Here is a 17414-nt window from a genome sequence, read left to right as displayed (position 1 = left end):
TGTTTGGATTCTAGTTAAGTGCCCTTAACATTTATTGGAAAGTGCTATCCATTAATCCCAAAACAACTATTGCAACCTAACTACAGGTATGTGTATGTATTTATGAAAATCTGCACTCTTTTTAGTGTGCCGCTCCAAGTCTTTGGCCTATGAATATATCCTAACTTGCAGCTAAATGTACTTTTACATGTCTAAAATGAATAACAAGCAGAAAATATGATTTCATAGTAAAGGACTTTTCATACTGATATGTTTACCTAAACTGTTTCAGAGGAAATACTCATTTTTAAATGTAGTTCACGCAAAAAAAAATAAAATAAATAAAACACTTAAAAATGAAAAATAAGAGATTTATTACTTCATATCACATTGCGGTGATGTCACCTTCCCTCAGCATACTGTACTTAATTGAATGAATGTATTTTATACACTGATGTAACATAGTCAGCCTAAATAATGAGCTTCAGTCACAGTAATCCAGACGTTTGCTCTGGATTAATTCACTTCACCAGAGGTCGAACAAAGCATTAAGGAAGAAAAAGCCTCACCCCTGGCCAACAACTAGCTGACTTTATAGACTAGGGTTTTGGTTGCTTATTTCCTCATTTCTTTCTGTCTCTGTCATCTCAGGCGCTTTATCAGCAGAAGATTTTCCAATGAAAATTCGGCTCTGAAGGAACTGGATTCTCTCAGTCTCATTTAATCTTCCAAACTCATGTAGAGGGACCTATAATAGAATATGATTTAGGCAGATTTTTTTTTTTTACCAACATTTAAAGTCATACTGAACAATAAACTGGGAAGCCAGAGTCTGTTTTAGTATTTGTAAACGCTACATATTCATTGACATGATGTAGACAGAAATATTTTAAGACAATTTGGCACTGGTTTTTCATGGCTTTTTATTTAACATTTTGTTTTGCAACTCTATGGTTTGGAGTTTCAAGAGCTATCCAAATTTGCTATACAAAGCATTCTCCAGGACAAGCAGAAAGGAACACTGGGAAGTCACTGAAGACTGTGGCATGATGTTCACATGAATATAGTGTTGAACAGTGAAAATAAGTACTGCCCTAGATTCCAAAGTGGCAAATGTATTCACAGGTGGGTAACTAACAAATTGGCAAAACCAGAGAATTACAGTTTCCTTGCCCTTTAAATGAATAAATTTGCCCAGAAGCATAATAGACAGAAACTAAGTTGCTTATATGTTGGCAAGTTTAGATGGAGCGATGGCTCTTTCTATACAACAGGGCATTGGTTACCCTTCAGCATAAATGCATATTGATTTGGCTACCCCAGTCTAAATAAATAGTATAAAAATAAATACCTTAATTAATCATTGCTATATCAAAATGACAAAATGTTTATATAATCCTAATGTCTCAATTGTACCCTAACCTTTTAAGCTGGCCATAGACGCAAAGATCCGATCGTACGAATCAACGTACGATCGGACTTTCCCATCTCCCGACCCTCCACTAACCATTCAGATCAAAGTCTTTACCATTCTGATCAAATAAGAACAGATCACCCAATGTTTTGCCCCTGACAGCAATCGTACGATACTTATGTCTGACAACACTAGTGACAGTCTCCCTCTGAAAATCGTACGATCGGCAATACACGCAGAGATATTATCGGCAGCCGACAGAAATTTTCTAACCTGTCCGATCGACCAAACGACCGATCTCCGACGGACGAAAAATGTCGGGACTCTCCACACATGGTCCGAAAATCGTACGAATCCACGATTCGTACGATCGGATCTTTGCGTCTATGGCCATCTTAAGTTTGTAAACTCTAATCTCTAGGTCCTTCTAACCCTATTGTATTCTGTAATCCTTGTTTGTTATCCAACATTTATTCCCTGTTTGCTATAACTGCAGTAAAGCACTGCGTATCTTGACAGCGCTATATAAATAAATGATGATGATGATAAATACTCCATGTTTCAAAGTATAACAGTGATAACAGTGACACTTACCAATACAGCTTTATAACCAAGAGCCTTGAGATGCCTTATTTTCATTGCCAGCTTTCCTAAAGGATGAAGTGTCCCCAAAGCAAAGGATGACATTGATGCGCACAGAACGGCCACTCTGTAACCAAAAGATTAGAAGAATGAAACTAAATGGGAAATGCCTGCATCCTTCTAAATCTATAAATGTACTTTCAGTCATTTTAATTTATTAAAAGTGAAACATCACCCCCCCCCCACAGAACTCTTATAGGCTTGAACTATAACATATTTTATTACCATTGAGTAGACATATTTTCATGGCATCAACATACTATGTACTAGTGGTATATATATTGCTAGTAGTATGAAAATACTAGGAACTGAAACATAGGGGTTTTTATAAAGTTAAGTAAATTCAGATGACTATAGAATGGCTTTAAATGGGTATTTAATTTTTAGTGTTTTCAAAGAGTGCCTTATATTTGATAATATTCTTCCCAATCGAATAAAAGTTTATACATATCAGACATACAATGGGGGAGAATTAACAACACAGCATTCAGCGTCATACACCTGCTTCATTCAGTTGTGGTTTCTAAATGTACCAATTCTAGGCATAAAATACGATGGCATGAGGGTCAGATGCCACTGAAATCCTAATTTCATAGGGAAGCATGAAAACACCCCCTTTCGAGGCCGACCTCCGCTCCACTTTCTGTGCCTGCATGCAAGTGTAAGCTGTACTTTTCAGTGGAGTTGGGTCAGGGAATGGATCCACTTCTTCCAGCCTGCAAAAATACCCAGGCAGAGAGCAGAGGAACCAATGCTCAGCGTGTGCCATCAGCCTTAGAAGGCAAGGTTTCTATTGCTTCACTGGTCAGATATAACCCCTATTTCTGAAATCAATGTAAAGAAGGTATGTCTCTTTTCTCTAGTTCTTTAGTGCATATGTCAGGAAAGCTATAAAATATAGGTCTGGCATGCAAAGCAAGCCTGGTGTAGCTATCCATGGCATCACTTTAAACGCTGCTGTTCACACCAGAGGAGCGAGGGGTTTTGAGTATGAGATATAGCAATGGACAAGCTGTTACAAGTTCTCTGGTAAGGGTTCAGCTTATGGTTTGGGAATCCTGACTGGAGTATCAAGCTGTCTAGAAGCACTATGGATATGAACTAGTTCTGACTGTGCCGCCTTATTATGGTAGGTAGGGACATGCATGCTTACCTTGCGCTGTTGCCAAATTGAGACAATGCAACAGCAGATTCTTTTGTACACAGCCAGAGTCCCTATGCAGGCTTATGCTTTGTTTTTACATCCCTCTGGAGGGTTGCCACCTATCTGTGTTGAAACACTTGTGTGTTTCCTGGGGCTGTGTGCTTCAAAACTGAATATTCTGGTTTCAGCACTGTGAACCCTGAACCAAAATCTAGCCAATACCCACCCCTGATGTCACAGCCTTGCCCCCACAGAATACAAACATGTCCCAACATGGCATGACCCCCTCACCAAATGACTCGCCACCCATGATACCACAGGCCCCGCCCCGTCTCTGTTTTTGTCTCTGTCCCTCTGGGGCTCTTAGCTAACAGGAACTTCTATATAACTGCCAAATGACCGTTTACCTTTCAACATGTAGCGGGTTATCCGACATCTGTGAGGCGGTTATAGGAACCACAATGTTCTGCTTTGTATCAAAATCAAATATAAAATCTGAGAAGCAAAGAAAATCTGTTTTAGCTCATTGCAGTGGTAATTAATGCTCCTTAATAACAGTGTTTCAGAACGTCAGAAACTATTACTCTTATGCAAGTATAAGTGCATCATACTTCTACAATTAACCAGCTTAGTGTTGAGCACCAATCATTATAGACAAATAAATTAAGTCAATTAAATATATACATAATCGTATATGGAAATCTCCAGCTCTATAAAGGTATTCTGAATAAAGGGAGTGGGGAAAGAACGTAAGTAAAGAGGGTCTGATATATGAAATGAATATAAAGGAAGAGTTAGAAAATGAATGTGAAAGAAGCTGAAAGAGGATTGATATACACTACACCCCACACAAACTTTAACTACAGCAAATCCCTTTACCATGTAAAGCTTGGAAGAGCATGGTAATATGGTTACCGTAAAAGCATATATGTTAGCAATCTTAGGTTCTCTGTAGTACTAGGGCTTTTGGTTTAGTTACTAGTATATAAAGTTCTTACCAATGAAGTAGTCATTAGGTAAATGGACATTGTGTTGCACAAGACTTGGATCTCCTACAATGGCGTGCAGGGCAGTCTGAACCTCGGGTTGTGTGGTAAAGCTGGTAATTGCAGTCTTTCCCAGGGCCATTGTAGGTTTGGTGATAGATGGCTTGTCCAATTCCAAACACAAGTTAATGCTGTGCAACATTCGCTCATTTATTTCCACATTGTGATTTGCTAGAAAGGTAAAGGGGAATGCTTAACAATTAATTACTTTACTTGCGTTAACATACAGGAAACCATTGTGCCTAAAAATCTCACTGCTAGGGCCAGTTACCCTGACATCTAGATAGCATTTAAAAAATCACATGATGGAAAGAAGCAGAATTAGAATGCAAATAATTTAAAAAAAAAAAACAAATGAAAAGATGCTTATAATAGACCAAATTATAACCAATTTAAACATAAACTTTATTTTCCCCTAATAATTTGCTTAAAATAAAAAATATTGAGGTGGGCGATATCGGCTGATCCGATCATGGGCTCTAGGGCCCAACGATCGGATCGGAATACGGGCGGTCGGATTGCGGGACCACATCAACGAACAGATGCGCCTGCGATCCAATGGGATTTTTTACCTTGCCCAATCGATATCTGCATGACTTTCTACCAGATATCGATCGGGGAAGCCCATTGGAGGGCCTCAAACACGGGCCAATAAGCTGCAAACTCGGCAGCTTTTATCGGCCCGTGTATGGGGGCCTTTAAAAAGTATTTTTTTTCCCCATCTGACGTACATTGGAGAGGCTTCAGATGGGTTTTTTTCTCCTTCGTCTGGATCAGCTAGCAGCTAGGAATGTTTTATTTGAACAAAAAGGTTGAACTTGATGGATGGATGTTTTTTTTAACCTACGGTAAATTACCAGGTTACTATGAACCCATGTTTCCTGCAGCTTTAGTTGCCCTTTAAACATGCTGTGCTCATAAATTAGTCCAATGCATACTTATAAATCAAACACAGAAACAGTATTTCAGAGTTGAAAGACAGTATTGATAACTTTGGTCTAGTGATGCGTAGGTTAGTACAAAACCACTGAAGTGGATTGAAGGACCCTATTTGCCACGAGCCACAACCTGTCCCTCCCTGCTTTTGGTAGTGGATATGGATTGCTAGGTTGGGGTTCAGTAAGGATGGACTGGGGTCTCCGTGGGTAAAAATAAACTTTGACTCGAGCATCACTACTTTGTTCCTTGCAGTAGAACCACAACAGTTTTATTGAGAGCAAATAAACTGTGTTTCAAGTGAATCAGTGTTTGTAACTATGTACCTTTTGAAAGATGTCTGACCCAGAAATTGCATCACCCTCCCTAAATCAATGCAATCTGAAAAAGCAGAGACATTCCAGCTGCCAAGTAAGTCCACATACACCTCAGACACTAGCCAGGTTCTTTTCACATGCAGTAAAGCCCTTGCCTCTTTTCTCCACTTTCTATGGGTGTTAAAAAGCCTTGTCTGCTCATTTTAAATGATAGTTATAGCTAAATCTAGATGATAGACTCAAAAAAAAAAAAGCTTCAACAATTGTTACAGTGAGCCCATAATTTGAAAAACTAATAAGAGTAATACCTGAAGTCAACAGATCCTTAAGAATGTCTTCCTTAAGAAGTTTGTCTAGCGGTTGCTGAGGGAAGTATTCCAATATGCAGAAGGAAAATACCACTCTGAGAAGCTCCACTGGAGGAATCCGAGGTAGATAAAGCTCCAGAGACATATTTAGAGCATTCAAGAATCTTTGGAATGCAAAATGAATAAATACTATGAAACTAAAACAAAATGCAATAACCAAAACGAATTTCATTTCAATGTCAGTCACTGGAGCTAGAATTGAGTTTTCCGAAAAATATGTGCTCATTTTGAATTTGACACCGACAATAAGTTTATGGGATGGGGAACATGTTTCCCACTGAGTTGCATCACCTCTTCTTTTAACAACACTCTGTAACCATTGAGGGGAAGTGAGGAGACCAATTGCTATAGTTCTGAAAGTGAAATGTCCCATTCTTGTCTGATATAGGATTTCAGCTGCTGAACAGTTTGAGGTCTCCTTTGTTGTTTCATAATGTGCCAAAAGTTTTCAAAGGGTGACAGATCTTGACTCTCTCTTACTACAGAGCCATGCTGTTGTAATATTTACAGTATATGATTTGGCAATATTTTGCTGTAATAAGCAAGGCCTTCCTTGAAAAATACATTATCTGGATAGCAGATGTCAAAATCAAAATGAGCATTTATTTCTCAGAAAACAATTACATTTCTCAGTTTCAACAATGATATGTTGTGATACTTACTGCTGACTCTTCCCTTCTGGGAGGTGGTTGAGAAGTGAATATGCTTTTACGGTAACCAATAAATCTTTGAAAGTCAATGACTCAGGGTTTTGAATCACCCTTTCTGCCAAGACATCTAACAAAGGGACATGCCGGAAGCCTAAATTTTCCAGCATGGAAAGGATCAGCGTCACCTGTTGAGAAGGAAATATCCCTTATTTGCCTTATGTATTTTAGAATAGGTTAATGCAGTCCTAGTAAAAGCCACATTTTTCACATGGAGTAGAATTACAGTACAGTAATAAAACTATAAAAAAATAGGAATACTGCAGTGACACATAACCAATAACATTTACCACTACCATACAACCTCCATTTAAAAAAAAAAAATGCATGATTAGTACAGGAATGAGATTCTTTATTCTGAAACCCAATATTCCAAAAGCTCTTGAAGGCTGTGTCCCATAGAATTAGTTTTAATCAAATAAATATCATTCTTAAGAGAAAAATAATAATGTCCTTTTTCTCTGTCATGATAAAATACAGGTATGGGATCCGCTATCTGAAAACCCGTTATCCAGAAAGTTCCGAACTACAGAAAGGCCGTCTCACACAGACTCCATTTTATCCAAATAGTCCAAATTTTTAAAAATGATTTCCTTTTCCTCTAACAATAAAACAGTAGCTTGCACTTGATCCAAAGATATAACTAATCCTTTTTGAAAGTAAAACCAGCATATTGGGTTTATTTAATGTTTACATGATTTTCTAGTAGACTTATGGTATGAACATCCAATTTACAGAATGATCCGTTAGGGCTAGGCCACACGGGAAGATTTCAGGGAGATAAGTCGCCTGGTGACTAATCGCCGCGTCCGCTAGCACTAAAGTCGTCTGCGCCTATTCACACGCGGCAACACGCAGGTGACAAGCGCTAGCGGGTGTGAGATACCAGCAAGCCATTCAGGGAGATTAGTCACCTCAAAGACGCGGCGATTAGTCGCCAGGCGACCAATCTCCCTGAATCTTCCCGTGTGGCCCTAGCCTTAACAGCAAAACCCCCAGGTCCAGTACCTGTAGTACCTTTTACATGATCCTACCTAAACTGCATTAATGTATGGAGATCCAAATTATGGAAAATAACCCTATCTAGAAACCCCTGATAATAGATAATATACCTCTACTCAGTTTTAAATAAACTTGTTTCTAAGCTACTTAATGTGTATTTCTTCCTCCTTAGTCTGAGGCCTACACCACACTGAGTGATCCTCTTGCAACTTCTTTCTTTTTCATGCAGCAGTAGAGTGAAAAGCTAAGCTTTAGAAAAACAGCAGGCTTTTCAGCTGCACGTGTCGACCCGGGAGCATTGAAAAAAGAAGCAGGAGAAGAAGAGAATCACTCTGTGGTGCTCGTACTGAAGTATCCCAGGACTGGTGCAGTTTTCTGCTAACACTAGCACCGTCTCACAGTATCAGGTGAGCTATTACAATCACTAGGCGGTGCCTAACATTTGGCACCACTCAAGGATTTAGAATTTACCTCTATAAAAACATGAATGTATCTACATATGCTATTAAATGCATGCTTCTTTATACTATTACAAGAGAATCTTTTATATTTTCTATTGACTCCAATAAAACCATGCTGAGGGCATGGTTTTATTAGAGTCAATAGAAAATAAAAAAAAGATCCATAAAAACATGGTAGAGTGATTGCAATCGTTTGTACCCTAATTTTATTCTGCAAGTATAAAAAAAAAACAAAAAAAACACAACTTATTTACCTGCTTAGTTTGCCACATATAAATAGTAGCCACAATATAATCTCCTATTGCAGTCAGTAAACCTTCATTGCGATAAGACAGCTCCCGGCAAGCCTGTAAAACATGGATCAACTTCCAGAAGGGTATGCCTTCCATATCATCTAAAACAAATAGAAGCAAGGTATGATTAAGTAGGTGATAAAGATACAAAATATAAACATAAATTCTAAAATAATTAAAAAATAAAAAGAGCAAGTGGTGGTTACTATAGTGATAAAAACATGACATGAAATTAAGTGAATTTGTGCACTATATTATGTGGAAACCTTATTGGTTCTACTAAATGTTTAAAATCAAGATAATGGTCTATGAGGCTTTTGTGTACAGCTGAAGGCAACCATGTTGCTTTCGGTGTCCGAGTGTTAGGGGCAAATTTATTATGGGTTGAATTGAAAATTCAAATTTTCAAATTTTTTTTTTTTTGTATGGACAAAATTCAACTTATCCAAACTTGATTCGAGTCTTTCAAAAAATTGGAATTTCATTTTTGGAGATTTATCATACTCTGGCCCTTTAAGAATTCAAATTCGACTATTCGTCATCTAAAACCTGCCAAATTAAGGTATAAGTAAATAGGAGAGGTGCAATGACCAATTTGGAGTAGTTTATAGCCTTCCTGACATTCCATTTTTTTTCTAATTGAATTTGATTCGAGTTTTCGGGTCATTTAAATTTGTCTGAGTTTAAAAAATTCTAATTTTCTTAATAAATTTCCCCAAGTCGAATTTTCGAATTCAATCGAATTTAAGGGAGTTTTAAAATACTCACATGAATTCGAAATTCAACCCTTGATAAATGTGCCTCCCAATGTTTAGTATTTAAACTAAAGAAATGATCATGAAATAAACCAATGTATATTTAATAAGTAGCTAGATATCCAATATATCTACTTGTAACAATGCAAAAATATTTAGAAAGAATATAGATCTATACCATTTAACATGGTCCTAGAAGTGGCTTATGTTACTTAATTTAAAAAAAATGCTTATAAAACCTGATCAATATATTGCCAAACTTACTAATGATCTTTAGGCTGCAGGCTTCCAGAATGGGTAGAGAGCGCAGGTTAATTGTGGCAAGGGTGGTAAACATGTGCTGGCAATTTGGAAGTGAGAATTCATCCAACATCCCTAAAGCTTTCCTCTGAAAAAAACATTTTTACAAGAAAAGCAGTTTACAGCAGACCACCATAATATATAAGGTTTAAAATAGCATTTATTCTGCCATACTAAGGTTATACAATTGTTTTTATTTAAATTTAAAAGGTGTCCAACAAGCTGCCAACTCGGCCTGGAAGGACAGACTCTGCAGCTTTTATCAGCTTATGTACTGCCAATTTAAGTCTGTCGTCTGTGTACTCTTGAAGCTTAGTAACACTTTGGGCCAGATTCAATTCAGTAAGAAAAGGGTTTACCACCTGAAAAGTCATGGAAGAGATTCAATTTCAGATGCAATTCAATTCAGAAAAACTTCTCACAATTTATCAAAACTCTACTGATGTTTATATAAAAAAACTGGAACTAAATTTAGAGAAAAATCGGCCCATGAGTTTTCATGTGATAAAACATGAGATAACTTTTTCTCACTGAATTTAATCTGGCACTTTATGTTTTATATGTAATTTTACTTTGCCTAAGAACTTATTTTCAAACATAACATTCACTCACTACAATATGCATAAAATTTAACAAGTCAGACAAAAATCATATGAAATATCCAAATACAATAATAAACAATTACTAATAAATTGTGAACAGTGGTGGCATTGTGTTAGGTGCTCTTTACTGCACCAATAATAGCAGTGCACTTTAATTGCAATAATATAGCCAACTACAGATTATCCTTAGTTTTAGGGCCCAATGTTCCACAGGAATAAAAACCTAGGATATTAAGCCCAAGGTTTTTAGCAGGAAAGACAACATTTTATTTGAAAGAAAAAGATTAACTCTTAAAATAAAAGAAATACCGTACTCAGACTCTACAGCCACCCAAGGAGTGTTAATCAATTATAAAGGAAAAAGGAAAGAAAAAGAACCTTGTTTTGTGACTGTATCGATTCACCAGACCTCCTATATTTTGAACACTTCCCTTAATATTTGTCACAATGTTAATGGTTACTCAGTTTCTATTAGTTGTATAGTTTGAAAGGGATAACCTTATCTGCTTAACTTTTTTAGATTTTAGTTAATTTATGCACAAGTCACTTTGAAATTGTGTACCTTAGACCCAATGAATTGGTGAATCAATTAATTGCACACGGCACTTTATAAACTAGAACACATCCGATTAATCTAAAAATCAAAGCACAATTGATTGCACAGGTCACTTTACACTGTGCACTTTAATGAATTGTAGCAATAACCTATTTATAAGTTAAGTTGGTTGATAAAACGTTAAGAGCGAATATAATTAATTTATGAATCAATTGGAGTTTTACATAGTATTGGCACTTTAAATGAATTAAGTTGATTGAATTAATAGTGATTAACTCCTGGTTTACCTTCAGTTGATGTTGGTGCTGTGGTTTTAACCTGAATAAAATAACAACTAAACCAACTGACAATTTTCTTTTCATTCAAAACGTTTATTGTGGGTTTTTTGAAGGTGAATATTGCATGTGGCACGTTACATTCATTAATATATAGTAGGGTGAAGCTAAACTTAAGGTGGCCATACACGGGCCGATTAAAGCTGCCGACACACCATGTTGGCAGCTTATTGGCCCGTGTGTGGGGCCCCCGATGGGCTTCACCGAGATTTTTCGGCCAGATCTCGATCGGATGGGACGAAAAATCCCGTCTGATCGCGGCCGCATCTATTCGTTGATGTGGTCCCGCGATCCGACCGCCCATTACTATTCGTTAGGATCCGATCGTTGGGCCCTAGGGCCCACGATTGGATCAGCCCGATATTGCCCAACTCAAGGTGGGCATATCGGGGAGAGATCCGCTCGTTTGGCGACATTGCCAAACGAGCGGATCTCTCAGTGTATGGCCACCTTTACTTAATCTTAACAACAAGCAACATTGTAATTATTATTTATATAGCCTGGTGTTATCAGCGTATCTTAAAGACTTGAAACAAAGTATCAAGTTAGGTAATTTAGGCAGATAAGGTTATCCCTTTCAAACTATACAACTAATAGAAACTGAGTAACCATTATCATTGTGACAAATATTAAGGGAAGTGTTCGAAATATAGGAGGTCTGGTGAATCGATACAGTCACAAAACAAGGTTCTTTTTCTTTCCTTTTTCCTTTAGGAAAGACAACATTCTGATAGAGGTCCCAAGAGCATCGTGGTATGATCCCACTATTTTTGCATTATTGTATGGTTTTTGCCATTGCTATGAGCTAATAAGATTAGCTGTTGTTTTTAAAAACAAAACAGAAGCTGCACAGACATGCAAAGGTAATGGCTAGTGCTTTCTCACTCCTATAAAAAATTATGGTATTTTTACAAATCTTTATAAGCACACGCATATATTAACACACTGAAACCTTTGCTAAGTAAATACATGCATAGTACATTACAGTGCTACCTCCCAATGTCATTACAGATTTAACAAGAAAGCGCTAATTGTGAAAACAATCCTTGTTAAAAGCATTTCCCTTTTCCTGGATTACCTCCAGCTTTTTCTTCAGTGGTAATGGGGCATCTCTCCCAATAGCTCTCATCATGGTCTGCAAGGGTAGCACTCCTCTGATTTCAGGCATTCGTAACTCAACCAGCATTCTAGTATGGAATGAAAAGAACAGTCAGGAAAAAAAAAAAAAAAAAAAAAGATGGGCGCACAAACTTAGTTTAAAGTTCATTTATTACGTTTGGAGTTTACAAATATATGAAAATATAACAGTCCAATTACATTATATTTTCTTTTTCATGCAAATATACTACTCGCTTTCTATATGTTCACAATGACTAAATGAAACAATTGTATTTTACTGTATTGTAAAAAAATGTCAATAAAAAGTTAAAAAAAAAAAAAAAAAAAAAAGAAAAGAACAGTCAAATAATATAGGGAAGAAGCACAGTATACTGTTTTCCCTTCAAAAATCAAACAAAAAACATATTAAAAATAGGCATTTAAATGTTTTTCGTCTCTTGGTCCCTACAGTTTCCATGTTTCTTAACTAACCCTCTCCCAATCAACCTGAGAAAATAATGGAAAACAGTATGCATAAATTAACTTTAAAACACTTATAAGCGTGTTTAAAAATGTTAGCTTTTCCAATACATTATCGTTTCATTTTATTCCTTGCTACTTCTGTTTCTGAATTATACATCAAAGAAGAAACAAATGACCCAAAAATTTATGGTGTTTCCTCGACAATACATCAAGAACCAAGAAGAGGCCAGTTTATTCTCTGCAGTATGATGAAACTACGTCTAACTGTTAATGCATTAATGCGTGAGAAGACTTTGTCCACTGATGTGCCCAGATAGTTATGGACTTAGTAGCTAAGACAGATCCTCTCTCCTTATGTGTAGAATTAGTATTCCACAAAAAACATGTATGAATTAGAAATAAAGCATGATTACAGGGCCACATAATTTGTAGACTGATGCCTTTCACTTGCACACAATCCTGTAACCCAAACAAACAGGTTCTCACCGAAGACCTGATCTGAGAGCATCCACATTTCTAGAGCTATCCATGATCTCCAATGCACTGGCCAAAACAGAGATTTCTCTTTCTTCAAACTCATTGAGATGTTCCTGAAAAAGCAAAAATTAGATAAGAGCTAAAATGCTTTTCAATTCAGTAATACTTACAATGAAGACTTCCACTATAGAAAGCAGAGAAGAACAAAAGCAGGGCCGACCGGCACTCAAACGGATCCACAGAGAAATTCAATTAAAAGAATATTTTCTTTATACAAAGTTAAAAATATATATATCTGCATCTCCATCCACCCTACGCGTTTCGCACCCACTCAGGGAGCTTAGTCATGGGGCTTTTCTTCTTCTCTGCCGTACTGCTCCCTAAAGCTGGGGGTCTGGTGCACCCGGACCACATTTACTATTCAGTGAGTCATTTACATTTTATTCTGGAGCACCTTGTTCTCTTCCCACTATAAAAAGCCCCTAAATTAGCCACAAAAAGTTTTAGAATAACAGCATTTTTGTGTAGAGTTATATAAAGGCACCTGTGATAAAGGTATAACATATTAATTACTGTTAAATATAAAGATATCTCACAAGATGTTCAGTGAGACTATACAGGCACATGACTGAAAGCCAAATCCTTTAATAGAATTTACTGACTCTATTATGATTTCGAATATCCTCATAATTAGAAGGGTTCTTTACCTTCCAACACTTTTTCCAGTTCAGTTGGTTTCAGATAGTTCACTTGTTTCAATTACTTTCTATTTTGTATGTCTGACTGTTTTTCTAATATTGAAGGGTAATTTTTCATTTTTCACCTATCTTTCTGCAGCAGCTCTGGGAATGGGGGGTCACCAACTCTGTAAACTGTTCTAAATTGATACATTTGTTGATATATTTCTTATCTTTGGTCCTGTTGAGCAAAATCCCTGAGTTTCATTAAAGGCAGCTATTAGAATTGATACAATAGTTGCTAATATTCCACAGATACTGCTGAGAAATCTATCAACTAATATAGCAAATTGTAACATTTCAAAATCGGCATCTGAATCAGACTTGGTCAATGCTCTTTTTTTCTGTACATAAATATATCTCTATACAGAATATCTTTAATTGGGGTAGGGATTAAATAATAAAGGGTCACTTTTTGAACGTCATCACTTGTTGGGGGTTAAGCTTCTCAAGTAAAATATCCTAGCTGTAAGCAGTAGCTAGGTCTTTCTCATCTGCCATCTACTGCCATGGAATCCTTCAGTTCTACTTCTGACCTTAAAAGGAGAACTAAAGCTTAATGAAAGTAGGGCAGAAATGTTATTAAAGTTAAAATATAAGGTTGATAAGTAAAAAACTCAGAGTACTGGTAAATGGCAGCTCAGAAATTCAGCATAATTAGCATCAGAATTTAAAAATAATCCCTGTGGCATCAGTTTATATGACAAGCTTGGTGATTTACAACAATCCCTAATCTTTGCTTCTCAACAACTGCCCAGAGCACACTGAGCATGTGCATGTCCCAGACACTCTTAACAAAATCTGAAATGGGAAACTCTTGTGACAACTTTAAAGGCCTGGATCATTACTATGATTTTAGGCTGGTTCAGTAAGTTCAGTATATACAATATGGCATTTCTAGCCATATTCATTTTAGAGTTAAGTTCTGCTTAAAGGCTTATGCCACATGGAGAGTATTCTTTGCCAGCAGTGCAGCCTGTCATTTAATCAAATGGAATCTGCCTGTCAGTAGTGGTGATGGATGGATTAGGAAAGAAACACTCAAATGTGCACCTGGGAGGTACTCCCTGTTACTGGCCACAGAAACAATTCTGTCAGCCCCATGGTTGTTTAAATGCTCTTAATTAAAACATTTTATTTTACTAGTACACAGTTATTCTAAAGACCAGGAAAGAAATGCTACAGCAGTAATTCAGCTGTACACTTACCTGGCAAACTCTCAGCAAGGTCTGAACCAGTCTAGAGCGTTGACTTATCTCTAGTTTCACTACTGCATGCAGAGTATATACCATATCTTCAGGTCTCATCCTCTGGGATGCATTCATTGATAAACGGCACAAGTTCTCAAAGTTTGGGTGTTCCAGCATGAGTTGCCTCTCATAGCGTCTTTGTCCTTTCCTGATCCTCTTTGTGGTTTCCCACATAGTTGTAAAACAGTTGCTGATCTGTTTCATGTTCATGGATGTACTACCGCACAGCTCAAGCACATCTGAAGGGGACGTGCATCTCTTCAGAGCAGAGTAGAAATCAACATTACTTTCTTCAGTTGCCCTAGAGGAAACCCACTGTTGCTTAACACTTTCATCATCTGCTAAAGGACTTCCATCATCAAAGTCTATTTTGCTTTCAATCTGAGTGGCAGTGCCTTTTGCCAAATTGATAGAAACATCAACTGAAGACTGTTCCTTTACATCAGACTGAGTTGTCTTTTCATCCGTATTAGCTGGGCTCTCTTGACTTAAAAACCTGAAGGACAGGCAAGAGGTACTTGCAGGTTGACATAAGTTTGCATGCTGTGTAACAGCTTTTACCAGCCTAGTCTTTGTGCTACAGTTTCGTCTTATAAATACTGGAATTCTCATGCCCACTGCCGAGTCACATAAGGGCAAATGCCTTACTGTGCCAACCAAACGTAAAGATGCCTTTGCATTCATGTTACTAATTTAAAAATGAGAGTATCAAAAGAGTCTTGTCCCATTCAGTAGAACATCAGTATATTCATGAATCTACCAAAAAAAAAAAAAAAAAGATCATTCCAAACATATTTCTAAACATATCTGTCAGGAAACACTGGAAGTTGTGTCTGATTACAAGAAAGAAAAGTGACAGGCCTTTAGCAAAAAAACCTCTGAATCCAAAATCTGAATCCCATCTTCTTTTCTGCTGATTCAGGGGACATGCTATAGACTTCTGTCAGTTGCGTGAGTTTTAGAACTGACTCAAAAACTATATATACACATACAACACTGAATTAAACATACTCCATACAACTTACAACATACAACTTAATTCAAATGCACATGGCAACACAGAAACCAGTGCATTTTGCAGAAAGCAATGGAGGAATGAATTATGACCAACTTCCGATCTGTCACCGGAAACTTAAAGGGATACTGTCATGGGAAAACATAGTTTTTTTCCCCCTTAAAACGCATCAGTTAATAGTGCTGCTCCAGCAGAGTCTGTTTTTCAAAAGAGCAAGCTGATTTTTTTTATTTTTATATTTAATTTTGAAATCTGACATGGGGCTAGACATATTGTCAGTTTCCCAGGTGCCCCATGCCATGTAACTTGTGCTCTGATAAACGTCAGTCCCTCATTACTGCTGTACTGCAAATTTGAGTGTTATTCCCTCCCCCCCCAGCAGCAGAACAATGGGAAGGTAACCAGATAGCAGATCCCAACACAAGATAACAGCTCCCTGGTAGGCATAAGAACAACATTCAATAGTAAAAATCCAGGTCCTGAGATGGCGGCCTATACACCAATATTAGAACTGCAAAAAAAAGACACTTATTGGTTCAGGAATAAAATTGTATATGGTAGAGTAAATTATTTGTAGTATAAACAGTGTAATTTAGAAATAAAAAAAAAAAAGACATCATAAAAATTCCAGCTGCTAGCAATGCTTCGGAATTCTTCAAAAAATCATTGCTTTGCTATTACATATAACTGAGGCTAATTCATTGTGTCTTTATCATAATTATAACAAACAAGGGAAAGTTGTGCTCACCACTAATTTTTAGGCAGGGGTGCAATGAGGGTGTGACCACAAAATACATATTGTCAAATACAAGATTCCTCTGCACTCAACCCATTATCAATATATTTAAGACAGAGATATTTTGTGCATACTGCTACTGAAAAATGCCTTACCCTTTAAACAAAACAGGGATTGTTTGTCCATATATTGCAATATATTTACGTCAAAGTCATCCCATATCTGGCCAGCAATATATAGACAAACAATCCCTGTTTTGTTCAAAGGGTAAGGCATTTTTCAGTAGCAGTATGCACAAAATGTCTCTGTCTTAAATATATTGATAATGGGTTGAGTGCAGAGGACCTCTTGTATTTGTCTTTATCATAATTGTTATTAAGATAAAAAAAGGGAAAGTATTAACCTTGTAGTCAATCAAATAACCTGCAGCCCTTCTTCTGCTTTTCAACTACAATTGGCAGCATCCGCCACTTCCTGGGTCTTAAAATGCAAGCGCTACTCGAGCAAGAACTAACGCTAACGCTAGGGGATATGCCTGCGCTTTCTACATAGAAGGCAATATTAATGCCATCCAATTATCCGCAGTGATTGCCAATTGCTGATCCCTACTCACCTTCAAACAGCCATGCTACTGTGGGCGCAGCCATGAAGCCACGACATAAGGATCACGTGCCTAACCTTCAACCTACAGTGTCGCACAAGGGACAAATAAAAGCGCGTTTTCTCTTACAATCTGCTCAAATGCATAAACCAGAACCGGG

General features: G+C 37.1%; 1 protein-coding gene across 2 annotated transcripts; it reads right to left on the bottom strand.

Annotated features, from left to right (window-relative positions):
- Nucleotides 1-336: 336 nt before the first annotated feature.
- Nucleotides 337-17406, bottom strand: fastkd2.L (FAST kinase domains 2 L homeolog). Of its 2 annotated transcripts, none has more exons than XM_018236194.2 (12): nt 17267-17406; nt 14861-15658; nt 12925-13028; nt 11936-12044; nt 9329-9452; nt 8271-8410; nt 6509-6681; nt 5787-5950; nt 4178-4396; nt 3587-3674; nt 1988-2102; nt 337-727 (listed from the first exon to the last, which is right to left on the bottom strand). In XM_018236194.2, the coding sequence occupies exons 2-12, from the start codon at nt 15584-15586 to the stop codon at nt 572-574; spliced, it is 2118 nt and encodes a 705-aa protein (XP_018091683.1). In that variant the 5' UTR covers nt 15587-15658; nt 17267-17406; the 3' UTR covers nt 337-571. The 2 variants fall into 2 exon arrangements, with proteins under 2 accessions (XP_018091683.1, XP_018091684.1); XM_018236195.2 differs by lacking the exon at nt 17267-17406 and adding an exon at nt 17057-17194.
- Between the last annotated feature and the right edge of the window lie 8 nt (nt 17407-17414).

The sequence above is a fragment of the Xenopus laevis genome, chromosome 9_10L (assembly GCF_017654675.1).
Source record: "Xenopus laevis strain J_2021 chromosome 9_10L, Xenopus_laevis_v10.1, whole genome shotgun sequence".
Lineage (NCBI taxonomy): Eukaryota > Metazoa > Chordata > Amphibia > Anura > Pipidae > Xenopus > Xenopus laevis.
The sequence above is the reverse complement of the archived record's forward strand: the minus strand, read 5'-3'. Positions and strand labels throughout refer to the sequence as shown.